The 17,436-nt window shown below is 41.9% G+C and overlaps 1 protein-coding gene across 1 annotated transcript in view; it reads left to right on the top strand.

Moving 5' to 3' along the window:
- Positions 1-15,935, top strand: part of LOC142952150 (PH and SEC7 domain-containing protein 1) — a 40,280-nt gene extending 24,345 nt beyond the window's left edge. Inside the window, exons 8-15 of the mRNA XM_076094198.1 lie at positions 773-816; positions 7,637-7,830; positions 9,084-9,154; positions 10,182-10,339; positions 11,267-11,411; positions 13,493-13,636; positions 13,717-13,931; positions 14,112-15,935. Of these exons, the coding sequence (XP_075950313.1) occupies positions 773-816; positions 7,637-7,830; positions 9,084-9,154; positions 10,182-10,339; positions 11,267-11,411; positions 13,493-13,636; positions 13,717-13,931; positions 14,112-14,169 (1,029 nt within the window). The 3' untranslated portion in view covers positions 14,170-15,935. The remainder of the gene's footprint in view (positions 1-772; positions 817-7,636; positions 7,831-9,083; positions 9,155-10,181; positions 10,340-11,266; positions 11,412-13,492; positions 13,637-13,716; positions 13,932-14,111) is intronic.
- Positions 15,936-17,436: the final 1,501 nt, after the last annotated feature.

The following is a 17,436-nucleotide window of genomic DNA, read 5'->3' as shown; positions in this document are numbered from 1 at the left end:
GCTTATCACAGTATATTATCTTATTATAATACTATTACTTAATGTACAATGTGGTGTCGCTACTTTACCAATAACAGATCATCAACCACTGCTCCTATCTGCAACTAATGAGTGTTTTCATTCATTCATCTGTCTATTAATTGAATTGTTAATTTACTCTTAAAAATCAAATGTTGAAAAATGTCCATCACGACGTCGTACTTCAAATTGTTTTGTCCGACTAGCCCAAAGTTGTTCAGTTTATTTGTTATTTAAAATTGATCATCTCTACACGTTCAGAGTAGATAAATGTATGAATGCACTCAGCGGCGTGTTTTCACCAATGTCTTTGTCCTGTTTTAGTTTTTATCGATTTGGTGTTTTCTTTTGGTCTTCATGTTCTTGAGCTGTAACTTAATTTTGCTTTTCGCCGGTCGATGCGTTTGCGTCAAAGTCTAAATTATTTATCGGGCCGATTGATTTGCTGGTCCATCCTTCGACAGGCCGGCTGCTCGGCCGATAATGGCTTCGTAACTGATGTTGTGGTCGTCGACTGATTGGATGATTGATGGATTGTTTGGCAAAAAGAAAACGAGTTAAGCTCCGGCAAAAGGGCAGTATGAGCAGCGAGGAAAGGGATGACATTTCTCCGAGTACAATTTATTGAATGAAGCCGTCTTGCTTACTGTGCAGCTTTCACAGAAAGCCACAGTACACCTGTAAGATGTGATCGGCTCAACCGAGCTGCTAACACATCTGTCTGAAAATGTGATTTTCTTGTTTTCTTTTGCAGGCGCTCTACAACTCAATCAAGAACCAGAAGCTGCAGTGGACCCTGTGAGTCATTTTATGTTGATATCATTCACCTTAAACTACATTTATTTAGTTTTCTCCTCCTCTTGTTTCTGTTCTTTTCCTTCAATGATGAACTGACATTTAAGGGAAGACACTACAGGTGCAGAGGGTAAAATATCTGTAACTAAGAGATATCACCATGAAACGTCCCCAGTTCATTACTTACATTAAGACAATTATTTTTTGTATTAAAAGTTTTCCAAATTTTTACTTTTACATTTTTCAAATGATGCATTTTACAGAGGGATTTTTGGATATCTTTTCTCCATGTTTTTATTAATAACATGTAGTATAAATGAGTGTGCGAGTGGTGTGTGAACAAACCCCTCTGTGTGAACCTTCAGCACACAGAGAGGAATGAACGAGTGAAGTTTGGTGAATGTAAGAGCTGCTGAAGTGGAGATTTATCATCAGAGTCTGAGAACAAACTCATTGAGAGGAAACGTCCTTTAAAGAGACGTTTAGTTACATTACAGACATTTAGAGACTCTACAGGTGAATACATGAACTCATAGATATCACCATCAAACTTCACCACTTCATTTTTTGTAATAGAAGTTTTCTGAAACGTTATGTTTAAATATGCAAATGAGGAATTGTCTAATGGTAAGTTTTGGTGAATTTAGCAGAAATCTATAGACACAAACAGACAAAGTAGTAAAATAAAAACTTAAATGTGTATTTTTGGATGTTTTTCTTTCCACTAGTCTAAAATAAGACTCTCAAAATTGACCGGTGCATGAAAAAAACACAATATTCCTGTAGTCTCCGTCCTTAAACGTAATTTATTTAATTTTCCCCTCGTCTGTGACTCTGTTTCTGTCAATGATTAACTGAAACACATGTACACACACACACACACACACACACACACACACACACACACACACACACACACACATTGTCCTGAAGGGCAGGAAACAATAAGGGATATTGATTAACTTGTTAGAAACCTCATTAATGACGTGAGCGTTGTCTGCCATGTGGAAGGAAACATTAGTGTGTCAAGGGTTGCTATTCTGGATCACGGCTCCGGAGCGACTCGGAGACGCCAATTAAGTCGCCAGCTTTCCAAGCTTTGTTGCCATAGTTACGGCACCATGGATACGACTCCATAGCTACCGCATTGCTCTTTCCTCCCTGTGTTCAGCACACACACACAGTAACAGATGGATGTATACTGTATGCACAAATGTGTTTGTATGTGCGCTGGCGTCTGTGCTTGTGAGTATGAAGGAGAAGAGAACACAAAGAGACATTGTCAAAGAGAGAGACACTCAATTTAAATGTCTCTCTACCTGCATCCTGTGAGAAGGTGTGACCACAGCCTCCCACTACCGCTCCAGAAATAGCTGCAGCAGCGCTCCCGAAACAGCCGAGCAAAAAGTGGTCAGAGGAGCGGATCAGGGAGGAGATCCACAGAGAGGCCGGCAATCCAGTGAAAACATGTCCGCTGACATATAGACAGCTATTTAAACACCGCCGCCGCGTAAGAGGCCGCGCGGGGACGGACAAGACGTCAGTTGTTAGACACGTAAACACCACAGAGCAAAGGGAGACTCCACCTCCCAACAAACATGAATTACAGATTAAGAGATGCAGGTCTGGGAGAGTTCATTTTTGAATGTTTCAGCCGGATCATTGAGTGAATTCTGTCTCAGCTTTGAAAACCCTGATGTGGAAGCAGAGCGCAGTGTCGCTTTTGCCACCACTTTCACAGCCTACTTGCTTAGTTGATGCATATTTCATCACACAGAGGACATTTTTTCACTCGCTGACTCTCTTCACTGAGATGAAGATCAAGGACGGACACTTTGTGACGGATACACTTCAGCTCCGTATTGATTCAGAGGATGCGAATGCTGCTTTTGTTTGCCCTTGTGCACGTCTCGCTGGTAAATGTTTGCATGGTTAGTTTGTGCGTTTGCAATTTGCAGTTTGTAATCACAGGAAAAATAGTGTGTGTTGTCTTCTATTATATCCAGAAATAGAAACAGCTTCATTGCCAAAGGTTTTCACATACAAGGAATTAGTCTTTGTGTTCTGGTGCACAAAGACAAACGAGTACAGCAAGAGTCAAGAATCATATGAAATAGATTTTATTAGAATATTGTTTTACAATATGAGGATTTATTTGTCACCAATTCAGAATTGCACAATTAATGCAGTTATCGTCGTAACGCAGCGACGTAACGCAACGGCCCAAATTTAAATCGCCAATAAAATGAAACAAAAGTATCAAAAAGAATAAATAAAAAGAAAAACTGAATTATGTTTACAAAGAAGAAATACAGTTTCATAGATTTCTATTCTATTCTATTCTATAGAGCGGCCCAGCATTGATTTACTAATTTACACCCAGATTGAGGCGCTCTAGTCCAGTCAAAGGCCTCCTGTGATAGAGGTGTGATTTCAGACACTAAAACAAACCATGAATACAAATTGTACATGTGAAATCTGGCTTGTGCACCTCATAACAAGTGTGTGTGTGTGTGTGTGTGTGTGTGTGTGTGTGTGTGTGTGTGTGTGGGCACGCAGTATTTTAACACAACGCAAAACCCGCCGATGGATGTTGTTTCACACCCCCGCAGAGAAAAAGACTCGGCCACTCTCTCGGCGGTGCAGTTGGATTCACCCACATGTTATCCACTCGTACACAAACAAAGACACACACACACATGCTTCCTCATTCAGCAGCGGGGGTGTAGAGCGGAGGGAGAGAGGTGGTGGTGGTGGTGATGGCGATGGTGGGCATCATGCGCCGAAAGAGAGACGCAACAAGTCGGAGATGCAGGGAGATCTGTGGACATAAACGGGGCGTAGATGTATGATGTGATGAGAGCAGCTCAGAGAACCATGTCTGAGATGAGAGACGGACAGACGGACAAACCCCATCTGCTCTGTTATTCCTTTCATCCTGCTCGTCCATTTTAAATGGAGCCAATCATCAGTGAGCCGTCCACCTACGTCATGTCATATTAAATATTAGTACATCAGTGCTTTGTGTGGCGATAGACTGTGGTGGAAGAACTACAGGTAGTACCACAGTGTGAAAATACTGCGTTCAAAAAATGAATGTAGTTGAGTAAAAAGTATATTTTCCTTTGACATGTAGGGGAGTAGAAGTATGGAGTATGACATGGAATTACTACTATTACTAGTACAAGTACCTCAATTCCTCTTAAGTACAGTACTTGAGTAAATGTACTGTAACATGAGTACTGAAACCATCGAGTACTGAAGTATTCCTGATGTTTGCTAAAACTTTAATTAGATCGTTCCAGATTTCAATCAAAATGTTGTCAATTTTGAAAATTTTCCTGCTTTTCTCAAACATTTCATATCTGAGAACTTTGTCTTCTTCTGTTAAATGAAAAAACTCTCAAATTAAAGCATCTTTAGCTTAAATCAGTTGTGGTTTCATTGTTTATATTCAGCCTCTTTAGCACCAGAGAGGATGAATTCATGTCTTCTTTCTATTGTTGCTACACTGAAGCAGCAACATCAACACAAAGAACCCAGCATGCATTTCTTCCAACGGGTCCACCTGTTCAGTCCTTTCTTCATATTGCATCAACATACCTTTTCTCTCCTCCTTCCCCTCCTTTCTTTTCTTTCTCTTTGTTCTTTTTCTTGTCTTTCTTTTCTCTGTTTTTTTGCTTCCTCTCCTTTATTTTCTTTTTTCTTTCCTGTATATTTGTCTATGTTTTCTTCTCTTTACTTTGATGGTCTTTTTTATTATTTTCTTTTCTTTTGTTTCCTTTGTTTGCTCTGCCCTCCTCTCTTTCCTTTCTTTACGATATGTTTCTTTCTTCATTGTATTTTTCTTTCCTTTCCTCTCATCTCCTCCTCTCCCCTCTTTTCGTTTAATTTCTCTTAATTTATTTTCCGCTTCATTCTCCGTTCTTTCCTTTCCTCTCCTTTTCTTTCTTCTTTTTTTCATTGTATTTCCTTTCCTTTATTTAGTTGTCCTTACGTGTCTTTTCCTGTTCCCTTTATCTTTTGCTTTCCTTTCTGCTCTCTTTCTTATTGTTTCCTTTAATATATTTTCTTAACCTTTCCTTTCACTTTTACAGTTTTTTTTGTTTCCTTTCCTCTCCTTTCCTCTTTTTTTCTTTCTCCTCCTCCTTTCCTTTCCTCTCTTTTCCTCCCCTATCTTTTCTTTTCTGAACCTCTTCTTCAATTTCCTCTTGTTTCCTTTCCTTTGTTCTCCTCTTCTTGCTCATATTATTGTGGATAATGTTCTGCCATCAGAGAAGGATCAGCTTTGTCTCTGTCTCTCTGTCTCTCTGTCTCTTCTCCACCCACCCCCCCTCTCTCTCTCCATCTCTCTCCCTCTCTCTCTCTCTCTCTCTCCATCTCCTCTCCACTTTGTCTCTGTGTAGAATGGGATTCAGCAGTTACTAGGCAACAGGCTAGATGCTCATTGGTCTGTCTCTGCCTCCCTCCTCTCTCTCTCTCTCTCTCTCTGGCTCCTGTTCGGGGTTAACTGCTGTTATGTACTGTTGGTTACTCATAGCGTGGTCTCGGGGGGGCTCGGCATCCAGTCATTTTTCTATTTTCGGGCTGAACTTTTTATCATGGGTGCCGCCTGGTGAGGTAACAAGTGGAATTGCCGTGTTGCCTCAGCAGGCGGATGCAGAGACGCTCGGCGTTGTTGCCTAAAGCGTCCATCGTCTCCTAATGTGACAAATCCCTCTAAAGTCACACTGTGAGGCGTTCTATAGAGGAGAGTAACACTGCTGTAGTAATATGTACACTAAGTATTGTCTATGTGTCAAATGTTATACTTACAATACTGTCATATATATTCACTTAATAATATTTAACTGTACAGAAAAACAGAAGTTCATAAGGATTTTAACAAACAAATAAAAAAAATACTAATGCTAATAAAACAATAATGAATAAATCAAAAATATGCAGTAATACAAAAACAAAAAAGGATTTTACAATGTTTAAAAATGCTAATAAAACAGTAAAAGAATAAATCAAACACATAAGAAATAAAAGAGGTTAGGGTTATTAGACATGAATATAAATGAAAATAAAAAAGGACATTAAAACATTTAAAAGTTGGTATAGAAACAGTAATAAAATATATGAATGAAAAAAGGAGTAAACAAGAAATTAAGATACAAACTTAATGAAATGTGATTAGAACACAGATAACAAAAGTCTGTCATCATCCAAACAAAAACAAATATTCACTCTTCACTTTTTGAAGAAAGTTAGAAGAGACAAACATAAAATGACTTGTTTTGCGGGAAATACACACACACACACATACATACACACACATACACACACGCACACATACACGCACGCACTCAGAGTGCACATGAGAGTAGTTAGAAAGAAATAAAGCTGCAGTCGAAGCGAGCCAGAGCTCATTAAGAGAGACGGCTCCGTTTCTAACGATGTGCTCACAAACGTCTGTTCACCAGCAGCAACTCTGAGCACTGACTTCAATAAAGAACGAGTTCTGAGAGCAGGACGGTGCTCCAGTTTCACACCGTAATACAAAGAAATATGAAGTATATGTCGGTTTATCACTCTCATCCTGGACTGTTCGTCAGCGATGTTCCCGGATCTGGTAATAATACAGTAATAAATTAAATATAACACATTCAAATCAGATAAGAGGTCCAATAGACACAGATGTAACATAAATATGAAATAGGACTAACAATAATAATTCATCCTTTAAACATCAATATAAATGTAAAGTTATTCGATAGTTACAGTATTGTTATTGCTGGTCCTTTAACATAATGTAGTGACAAATAAAGAAGCTTTTAACTGCAGAGACGAATGTACGAAAACCAATAAATCAGCACCGTTATTATTAAAACATGAATAAAGATTCAGAAACCAGCACATTCTCAGTGATTTAAATGCGTAAATAAAACACAAATACAAAGTGAGTAATGACTATTAACTGGTTTACATCACACGAACTACAGAATTAGAATAGAAGGAAAAACTAAATAACAACAGAAAGAAAATAAATATAAAAGATGTCAGAAACCAAATCCCAAATAAAATAATATGATCCACATGTCCAGCAAAATGGGGCCAAACTCCTGTATAGTCCAGCTACACTATACAACTACATCATTATGAAGTTTTTATTTTCTGAATTATAATTAAAAATATATAAAGTTTCAGAGAACATTAAACAATAAAGAAATAAGTCAAAAGTATACAGAAAAAGTTTGGATCTGATAGCAAGAATAAGAATAAAGGAGGAGTTGAATTAAATATTGTTCATATTATTGTATCATTTATCACAAAGTCTGTTATTGTGGGGCTTATCAGAGTCTGTAAAGCATCACTGTTACTCTTCCTCGCCTCTGTGAGGCTTCAGGAGGAGGAGGAAGAGTAACAGTGATGCTTCCTCTGTTTGTTCTCCTCAAAGCTGGAACTAGAGAGGAGGAGGTGTCACTCTTTAGCTGTTTGATGGAGGAGAGCGGAGATGGCTTCTCAGGAAACACACACACACACACACACACACACACACACACACAGCTTCATTCACACAGAGCGTCATGTTTCTAACGATGCAACAAAGAGCTTCTGCCAAGACGCCATCAGTGGCCCGTTGGACATTACTCATGTGTTCTGTATGAAAAGAGAGAAGTTTCCCAGTCAGTGTGTGAAATCTGTGGCCCTCTTGTCCTGAGTCTCAGGATGAACGATGATGATGTGTTCGCTAATGAGACATGACACATAAGTGTTGATCACCATGGGATCTGTTTATGCGCATTTTTGTTATTTATTTATTTTTTTGTCTCCTTAGTGACGAGGAAGAGCTGCGGAAGTCGTTTTCGGAGCTGGGCGAGAGCCTGTGTGACTCCAACGCCTCCCGGCCGGTGAAGGGGGAGGGCAGCGCTGGGAAGCCGCTGACGGACGAGACGCATCCGTCCGGATCGCTGCTGTACAAGAACGGCTTCCTCGTCCGCAAAGTCCACGCCGACTCGGACGGCAAGAGAAGTACGAAGACTCAGGCTTTTGTTTTTTATATATATTTTCAAAATTCACTCTTGTTCTAGGAAACAGCAAAACAATCTCACCTCAAGAGTCCTACAACCCAGAAATGAGTCTCAAAGTCAATGTGTTTCTGGTTTAGATGTCTGAAATAAGCTTTAGAGATTTAAACATTTAGTTCTCTGATATAAAATAGGTCAGTAAATACCCTCTGGTGAGTTTAGAAGCTTTTAAACATCCTCACCAGAACACTATCCTCCTTTAGCTTAGTGGTGGAGAAGTGAAGTCACGTGACCGTGGTGGAGTTCCTTTATAGACTAACGTGAAGTCACGTGACCGCGGTGGAGTTCCTTTATAGACTAACGTGAAGTCACGTGACCGTGGTGGAGTTCCTTTATAGACTAACGTGAAGTCACGTGACCGCGGTGGAGTTCCTTTATAGACTAACGTGAAGTCACGTGACCGCGGTGGAGTTCCTTTATAGACTAACGTGAAGTCACGTGACCGTGGTGGAGTTCCTTTATAGACTAACGTGAAGTCACGTGACCGTGGTGGAGTTCCTTTATAGACTAACGTGAAGTCACGTGACCGTGGTGGAGTTCCTTTATAGTCTAACGTGAAGTCACGTGACTGTGGTGGAGTTCCTTTATAGACTAACGTGAAGTCACGTGACCGCGGTGGAGTTCCTTTATAGACTAACGTGAAGTCACGTGACCGTGGTGGAGTTCCTTTATAGACTAACGTGAAGTCACGTGACCGCGGTGGAGTTCCTTTATAGACTAACGTGAAGTCACGTGACCGCGGTGGAGTTCCTTTATAGACTAACGTGAAGTCACGTGACCGCGGTGGAGTTCCTTTATATTCCTTTATATATTTGTGTTTTTTGATTTGTAGTTTAAAAAAAGGCAAACATGAATCAACAAAACAACTAGAAAGGCCGTTACCATAAGTAAAAAATAATTTGATATTGATCGTGTTTCAGATCCGCTCCAAAATGTAATGGGTTCTTCCTTTAGTCACCAAGTGTTTTCTGTAATCAAACAAACAGCTAAAGTTTGGATGAGGTAACAAAAATAGAAATGAGGAAAAAAATGAGAAATGAGCAGATAAAGTTTCTGTTCTTTCAGAAAGCACGACACCCAGAACAGGGCCTCTCTGAGGAGTTAAAACCCGTCCTGAGGTCCTGGTCCCGGGGGGAGTTCCTTAAAGGGGCTCATGTCCAAAACGACGTTTAACGTTAACACGTCTTCTCTTCTCAGCTCCGAGAGGGAAGAGAGGGTGGAAGACTTTCTACGTCATCCTCAAAGGGCTCATTCTCTATCTGCAGAAAGTAAGTCACTCACGTCAATACAGAGTATATTTTATGTATAAATACTTCAAAAGGCTGCGTGAGAAGCGATTTGTAACAGCTACTACTTGATATTCATTATTCAACCTTTAAAATATCCTGTTTTTACTTTTCATGGCAGCAACAAACTTCTTTCTCCTCACGATGGAGATTCAGAATGTTCTTTTATTTTAATCAGGTCACCCGTTGACACTTCTTCCCCAAAATGTATATCTTTCAAAGGAAGTCACTTTGCTGAACCCATTTCCTGTTTACACTCTAAAAAGTGCTGTGACGTAACATCCTGGCGAGCTCTGAGTACTGTACTGAGAAGTTAAATGTCTCGTTACCTTGATTTTGGATTAGATTAATCCATAAAGTTAATCCATTTTGTCCTGATAAAGATCATTTAACATCTGAGAACGTAAAGATGTGGCCTCTTTTGTTAAATAAAAAAGAGTTTAATACTTAAATTCCTCAAAGTAAGGAGGGATTTGTTGTAGTTTCTAAAATGTACCAGGACTATGAGGGAAGGATTTAAAACAACAGCCAGTATAAATCACTTTATAGTAACTTTAGAGGACCTTTTGAATACATTATTTGTTGTTATGATTATTTAACAGTATCACTGTACCTTAAATTTAGAGTCATTGTTTGATCAGCGATGGAGATTCAGAGACTCGTTCAGGGAGCTTTATATTTCTATAATAAAAGCAATCTTTTTTTAAATGTTTACATTCAGTGTGGTGTGAAGACATCGATCAGAAAGGGTATTGTTTCGGTATTGTTACAGATTAATATAGATTAATACAGATTAATCTGATGTTCTCCAGTCCAGATTCTAGATCAGAGACTGTCGGTTGTTTTTCTGAAGGGATGCTTTCAATGCAGTGTTTTTCTGTTTTTTATGCAGCCCTTAACTCTCCTCCAATAAAAACATGTCCTTAGTCAGCTCTCCAACTGTAATAAGTGTTCAGACCCCTTGGTGTTAATCCGAGCGTTCATTTCTTATTCATAACTGCCGTGTCAGGGGGAGTACCGGCAGGAAAAACAGCTATCAGAGGAGGACCTGAAGAACGCCGTGTCCGTCCACCACTCTCTGGCCATGAAGGCCTCGGACTACAGCAAGAGGCCCAACGTCTTCTACCTGCGCACCGCCGACTGGAGGGTGTATCTCTTCCAGGCGCCGTGAGTAACGTGGAGAGAACCGCTGTGCACACGGACACCTGCACCTTAAGATTCAATCCGGATCCCTATTTATTTATTTATTTTTATTTCAAACCCTCTGAAGTCATTAAACCATCAACAATTCTAAATGTTCTTTTTTTTAATGAATCCAATAAACAAACCCCTTTTTTGAACGTTTTAAACTAAAAACTCTTACCAGATCTCACCTGCTGCACCTTGAAGCAGCAGATCAATTACTCAACAGTCCCACACGGGTGTAGCACCAAGCTGTCCACATACTTTTGGACCATGTGCTGTAGCTGTGGCTGACTTTAGCAAACAACACGCTGTGCCAGCTGTGCTCATGTGCATATGTGTGTGCAGAACACATGCAAACGAGCACACGGATCAATGAAACATACACACGGGATGCATATATGTATGTATATATGTGTGAGGGTGGATGTGTAGGAGGAAAGGTGGAGGTGAGCATGTGTGTGTTATCAGAATCCAGGAACTGGCACATGAGTGGCCACATGTCTCGGCCCCCCAGGAGGACGGGCTCTGTGCTCCAGTTGCAGCTTGCATTCGTCCCAGATACTGTACCCCTCTCTGTGTCTCTCTGTCCTCTTTGTCTCTCCATCTCTCTCTCTCTCTCTCTCTCTGTCCGTCTGTCCGCAGGGATTTAAGCAAGGCTGTCTGATTCAACCTGATATTTCTCATGGGCCCCTAATGGGTCCGTTAGTGTGAAACAGGCCCCCTTTTTTTCTGTCATGCGTTAATTGGCTCCGGAATAATTTCTTTGTCAACAGCGAGGCTGCGTTTTCTCCGATAATGATCCCTTTGATGTTGATGTTTGTAGCCGCGTTGTGACGTGAGCGTGTGAGAGGAGCTGATAAGTGTGTTTCAGATCTGTTTGTGATATTGTTTTGCGTGTTATCCGTACAGGAACGCGGAGCAGATGCAGTCTTGGATCACGCGGATCAACACGGTGGCCGCCATATTCTCGGCTCCTCCTTTCCCAGCAGCCATCGGCTCACAGAAGAAGTTTAGCCGGCCGCTGCTGCCGGGGACGGTGTCGAAACTGTCGGAGGTATGAACGGCTGCTTGTAGTCCTACAGGGGGGCTGGACCTGGGGCCTGTGCTGCAAAGCAGGATTTGGGGTCAGCGAGGTAACTTCAGGGTTAACTCAGGGTTTTTTAGTCCTACGACGGAGGTTCACTTCTTACCGAGGGGGGAGATCGCCATGTTTGAGACAGGCGACAACCTCCGGTTCTGCCGAGTAGAGACAAAGTTTCATGTGTTAAAGCTGCATTCTCTCTAGTGTCCACCAGGGGGCGACTCCTCTGGTTGTATAGAAGTCTATGAGAAAATGACTCTACTTCTCTCTTGATTTATTACCTCAGTAAACATTGTAAACATGAGTTTATGGTCTCAATATCTAGTTTCAAGTCTAGTTTCTCTAGTTTCTCTAGTTTCTTCAATACAGCATGATGTTCATTTAGTAAATTATGGTCCATTTAGAGTCAAACAGACCATAAAGCAGGGGATGATATGGGGGGAGGGGGCTTACTGTGATTGACAGGTTGCTGCCGCTACCAGAGACATATACGGCGTCTCGACGTAACTCCTCCTGAGTCCAAATATGGTAACGTCTGTTGATTGGTTGCCAAAAAAACCAACATGGCGACCACCGTAATCCAAGATGGTGACGGCGAAATCGCAGAATCAACTCGTATAAAAGCGACGCCTACCGACCAATCACATCTCGGCACAAAGATGTTAAAGCCATAATCCAGACTAAAAGTAACACATTTTAAACAGCTGGCACTAAATCACAGAGTGTGTGAATGTGTAAATGAACAGACTCAGCACATCACCGCTTCATCTAGAGCACGATGGATCTGACTGTAATTACATGTGTGTTTTCTGTTAAATTAATGTGTTGCAGATGTATTTTTAACCTAATTGTTTTAGCTGCAGCCGCGGCCGTGTGACACAGAGTTTGGATGGATATAATCAGATCTATATGCTCTAGATGAAGCAGTAATATTATAAATCTGTTGATTCACGCATTCACACAGTCAGTGATTTATGACCCGCTGTGTTACTTTTAGCCTGAATTTTGTGTTTAACGCCTTCGTATTTCTCTGATATTACAGTTTCCTCTGTATTTGTAAAGTGCGCCGACTCGTCCATGTTTGTGATTGGTCGCAAGCTGCAAACCCCGCCCCTTTTATGTGAACACACTCACAGCCAGATTGAGAAACCCTGAGTTGATTTACAGAGTTGATAACCGGCTTCGTAGGACGGCCTTGTTGGGGTTAGTTAAACCACATAACCAAAAGATAACCTGGTTATGTTGAACTCGCTTCATAGTCCAGAGACCTGGCTCTGACTCAAGTCCAGCATCCTGTGAACTTCATCAAAACACGCCGATAGAAACGTCCAACAGCAGAGTAATGATCTGCTCTGTGCAGCCATTTTCAAAAGAAGTTGACACGTCATTTTTTCATCACCTCATAGCAGAGTAATTAGAATGAATTTTTAATGAATAAACACGCCACTTAACAGCGATGTGATATATTACCCAGTGGTCACTAGTGGTTTATGACTGCAGACGTTTCATTCCTCACGTCGATCTGTTAGAATATTTAGTCGATATTTGTCTCTGATTCCCGGTTCTTTAGACATGTTTCCTAAGTAGAGAGAGACACAAGTCTGCCTCCATTGATTCTGAAGTCCAGCGTGTTTAGATTTTTATCACACAACTTCCAACAAAAAGTCTCTCCAGCTTTGTTAGTTTGTCGTCGATATCCAGGTGTAGATGACTTGTAAACGTCTAGATCTCTTTCCCGCTTTAAGGCGAGCTAGAAACATTTAGAACAAATCCTTTAAATCAAAACATCTGCGTGTGTAATTCAAAACAAACCAAAAAGTCTGAAGAAATAATAATGCTGGTAAAAGAAAATAGGAGTTACAACTGCAGTGGGATAAAGGTTAAATAAAAGACTAAAATAAAACAGGCTGAGCATTTAACAACTGTCAATAATAATAATGCATTTTATTTATAACGCACTTTTCATTAAAGAAATCTCAGAGTGCCAATGAAAGAAGGAGTTTGTTATTGTTCCTTTGTCTCCCTCCTGATCCGTCTTGATCTTGATCTCACAGGAGGAGCAGATCAGGTCCCACGAGGCTCGATTCAGAGCCCTGTCCACTGAGCTGGCGGAGCTGCGCTCCTACCCCCCCGACCGGAAGGTCAAAGGGCGCGAGCTGGAAGAGTACCGGCAGCGAGACGAGTATCTGGAGTTTGAGGTGAGCTGGACTCAAGAGAAAGAACTAAATGATATGATACAAAATCATTGTTACGGCTCACTCTCTCTCTCTTTTTACAGAAAACCCGGTACGGGGCGTACGTCATGCTGCTGCGAGCTAAGATCCGGAGCGGCGAGGAGGACCTGTCTGTGTTCGAGTCCCAGCTGCTGGAGGACAACAGGCTGCAGAGGGCCCAGTCCAGCCCCACGCTGCAGGACAGCAGCCAGGCCAGCCAGATCAGCCAGGCCAGCAGCGCCAGGGACGGGGGCACTAGCAGCAAGGCCAGCGGCTGCAGCAAGGCCAGCGGCTGCAGCGGCGGTGGTGGCGGTGGTGGCGGTGGCGGCGGTGGCGGCGGTGGCGGTGGCGGTGGCGGTGGCGGCGGTGGCGGTGGCGGTGGCGGCGGTAGCGGTGGCGGTGGCGGTGGCGGCGGTAGCGGTAGCGGTGGTGGCGGTGGCGGTGGCGGCGGCTGCAGCAACAGCAAGCCCCGACTGGACGGCCAGAGACACAGCTACCGGCAGGCCGTCAAGAAGTGAGACAGGGCGGGGGGGGCGCCCTGGGAGCGGCACAGCGTTGCACTGCCAGCGGCAGGCCGTCTCCCTGCATGAGGTTTTTATTTGAGATCCAGGAGGGTTTGGAGCTCTGCTTGAAGGGGGGGAGCAGGAGTGAGGGGGGGTCTGCACCCCAACGCCAACCCCCTCACCAACCACCCACCAACCAAAACCACGATGCCCTCCCCCCGGCACACCCCGATCTCCTCATGGGACAAAGGAGACGCAGACCCTGTGACTGGCAGCGTGGCCGAGGAGCACCACGTTGGTGCAGGAGGCCACAGACCTGCAGAGACGAGGCGTCTTTGAGAAGCGTGCGCTGGGATGCGGCAGCAGACCGAAACGGCGAGATGAAGAGAAGCGAACGCACAGGGACGAAAAACATCTGGCTTCCTTTTTCTCTCGCCTCCTTCTCCCACCTTTCGTTCTTGACCTTTTTCGGGGACCAAACGTATTAAAGCATCTCATCTCAAACTGATGACGACTTGCAGTCTGAATCTCCACTGACCACTCTTGACTTTTGAAGCGCTGTAACTCATCACCACCGTTTACCAGCTCCTTGTTTTTATCTCCACGTCACCGCAGTGCGTTCACATTCCACACAAGGGGGGGGGGGGGGGGCATCACAGCTTTCAGCTCCTATTTTACTGAAGGTGGTATCAAGTTGAATCTGCGGACCATACGCCACACAGTAATGAAGGCGTGGCCGCGGTGAGACGAGCTGACTAGAGGCGTCGGCTGAACTTCACAGCAGCTCATCTCATCCAGAGAGCTCTTCTTCTTCTTCTTCTTCTTCTTCTTCTTCTTCTTCTTTTTGTCTCTACTCGAACAGGAGATCTGTTTCCCAGTTGCTTTTGGCTTTCTGTCCCCGTGATGTGCTTCTGTTCTATTTCTTGGCCGAATGTTGTTTTCCTCCGGTGATCCGCATGCCTGCATCCAGCTCTGCTTCTTTTAGGCCTTTTACTACTTTAAAAGGACAAAACTGAGAGCTGCAAAACTTGTTCTCTGGGGGTCATTTAAGTCCTTTTTTTTGTTCGTTTTTTGTCTCCCTCATGCGGGTGCCTCACCCAACATGTGTAATCTCCGTCTGTACTTATAGCCTCTCATTTATAAACCCTATTTTAACACTCACCAGGCAGACCCTGAATGTTCTTGTTTTTTCAATATTTTTACGGTATTTTACAGTCGTTTGTTGATGTTGAACCTTTTCCTCCTGTGTATGTGAAGTGTATATTGAAAATGTAAAAGGAAAATATGCTACTCATACTCTTTGTAAACATCCAGGATGTGTTGTGTGTATATATATGTATATATATACAGCGCACCATCAGCTTATATTGTAGGATATATGACGGTAATATATTTACAATATATTCAATCACACGATTGTGAAGACGCGTTGGGTGCACTCAAAGTCTCTTCTTGTAAGTCCCAGAAGCGCTACACGATAATCATGTGTTGTTGTTGTTGTTGTTGTTGTTGTGTTTTTCTTTTCTCTGACATGGTGGTAATAATTCAGCACAATATGAGTATTATAGTGACGCCTGTGTACCTATCAGAGATTAGTATGTGATTAGAGGGTGTTTGTGACGGGATTACGCGGTGAGAGAAGCTGCCGTGGGCAGCGATCCAAAGACGGCGCATGGTTGGCTACGACCCACAGCATGATTTTTAAGGGATCAGGGTTGTTGTAGGAGATGCATGAAAAAAAAGGTGGAGAATGTATAAAAATTAAAAAAGGAAGGAACTGGGCAGCCTGTTTTTTTGTTCTTCTTTTCGGTCGCCATAAAGCGCCTCATATAGCATTACAGACGTGTTTCTACTCAGGCTTTTGAAAATGACACCGTGAGCGTCAGAACCAGCAGGGAGAGCTAACGACATTCAGCCGTAACACACCTGCTGTACCTGCAGTGAATATGCATGACATCACATATTCGTGGGGGGGGGGGTATTGCAGGGCTAATTGACACAACATCTGTGTTTTTGTATTACCCATGGGTTTGTCTCCGGTCTGTGTCAGTGCATCCTGTCTGTCATGTCGTCATCAGTGTCGGTTCCCATGTGGTTTTGCTCTAAATGTGGATTTGTGTTTTTTTGTTTTTTTTGAACACATGATTTAATATCAAGGCTTAAGCTTAGCTTAGTGTTTGCCTTTCAAATCACGTTCTGCCTGCTGTTCTGGAGCGGAGACGACGGTTTCTTGATTATGAATATTTCCTTCATGAAACCTGCGTGTCTTTGGGTTTTGTACAAAAGACTTGCCAATTAATCGATAATGAAAATAGTCATTTGTTTATTTTTTTCCATCTATATCTCCTCTCATCTTTCACCTGAGTCATCTCTCAGACTTTTTGCATTCTGGTGGTTTTAAAAAAGGTTGATGTGGATATTGTTTCCATAGCTGACATCAGTTATATGACTTTAACATTACAGCTCTGTATTTTTATTACTAGTGTTTGACTCGGCTGTTTGTAATGTGGCTGAACTGTCAAAGAGCAGCGGATGATGAGTTTTGATTAATTCAGTTATATCAGATTAAAACCAATATGTCGTCAATTTGAAGCCACTTCTCAGATTTTATCCTGAAATTATAAATTAATTTTATTCCAAACTTCAGCATCGAACATTTACGTTTATTTCTGACCGAAATAATCTTTTGGTTCGATTTTGATCATTTGATTTTACACATGGAGCTTCTCTACGTGTACCAACTTATATAATTTAGTGCAAATGTTCAGAAAATAATCAATCGCATTAAAACGATCTTCCTCATCACAAAGAGTTTATCCAGTTTTTATGAAAATTCAGTTGTTCAAATTCCCTTTTTTTAATTGTTTTGCTGTTCTGGAGGTCAAGAATAGACTTTCAATCTAAAATGGGAGCTCAAGAGCTCAAACTGTTAGCCAATCAAATCATCTGCAACCATTTTGATATTCAATAGATTTTTGGTCAAACATTTTTCTGGTTCCTACTTCTAAAATCTTAAGATTTTTAGCCTTTCTTTGACAAATATCACAGTAAATGTAATCTATTTGGAGTGTTGGAGTGTTGGTCCGACAGAATATCAGAAGTTGGTTTTTTTTCTCACTATTTCTGAATATTTTCACAGAGAAATAAAGAGAAAAATAATCTGCATATTAATCAATAATATTAACAATAATCACAAAGATCATTCTTGGGATTGTAAGAATTGGTATCGGACCATTTAACTAAAACTGAACAGAATATGGACATTTCAGAGGCTTATAGTAT

Source organism: Anarhichas minor, unplaced genomic scaffold, assembly GCF_050575085.1.
Source record: "Anarhichas minor isolate MPS153535 unplaced genomic scaffold, ASM5057508v1 ptg000017l, whole genome shotgun sequence".
Lineage (NCBI taxonomy): Eukaryota > Metazoa > Chordata > Actinopteri > Perciformes > Anarhichadidae > Anarhichas > Anarhichas minor.
This window is presented reverse-complemented; position numbering and strand designations above follow the sequence as displayed.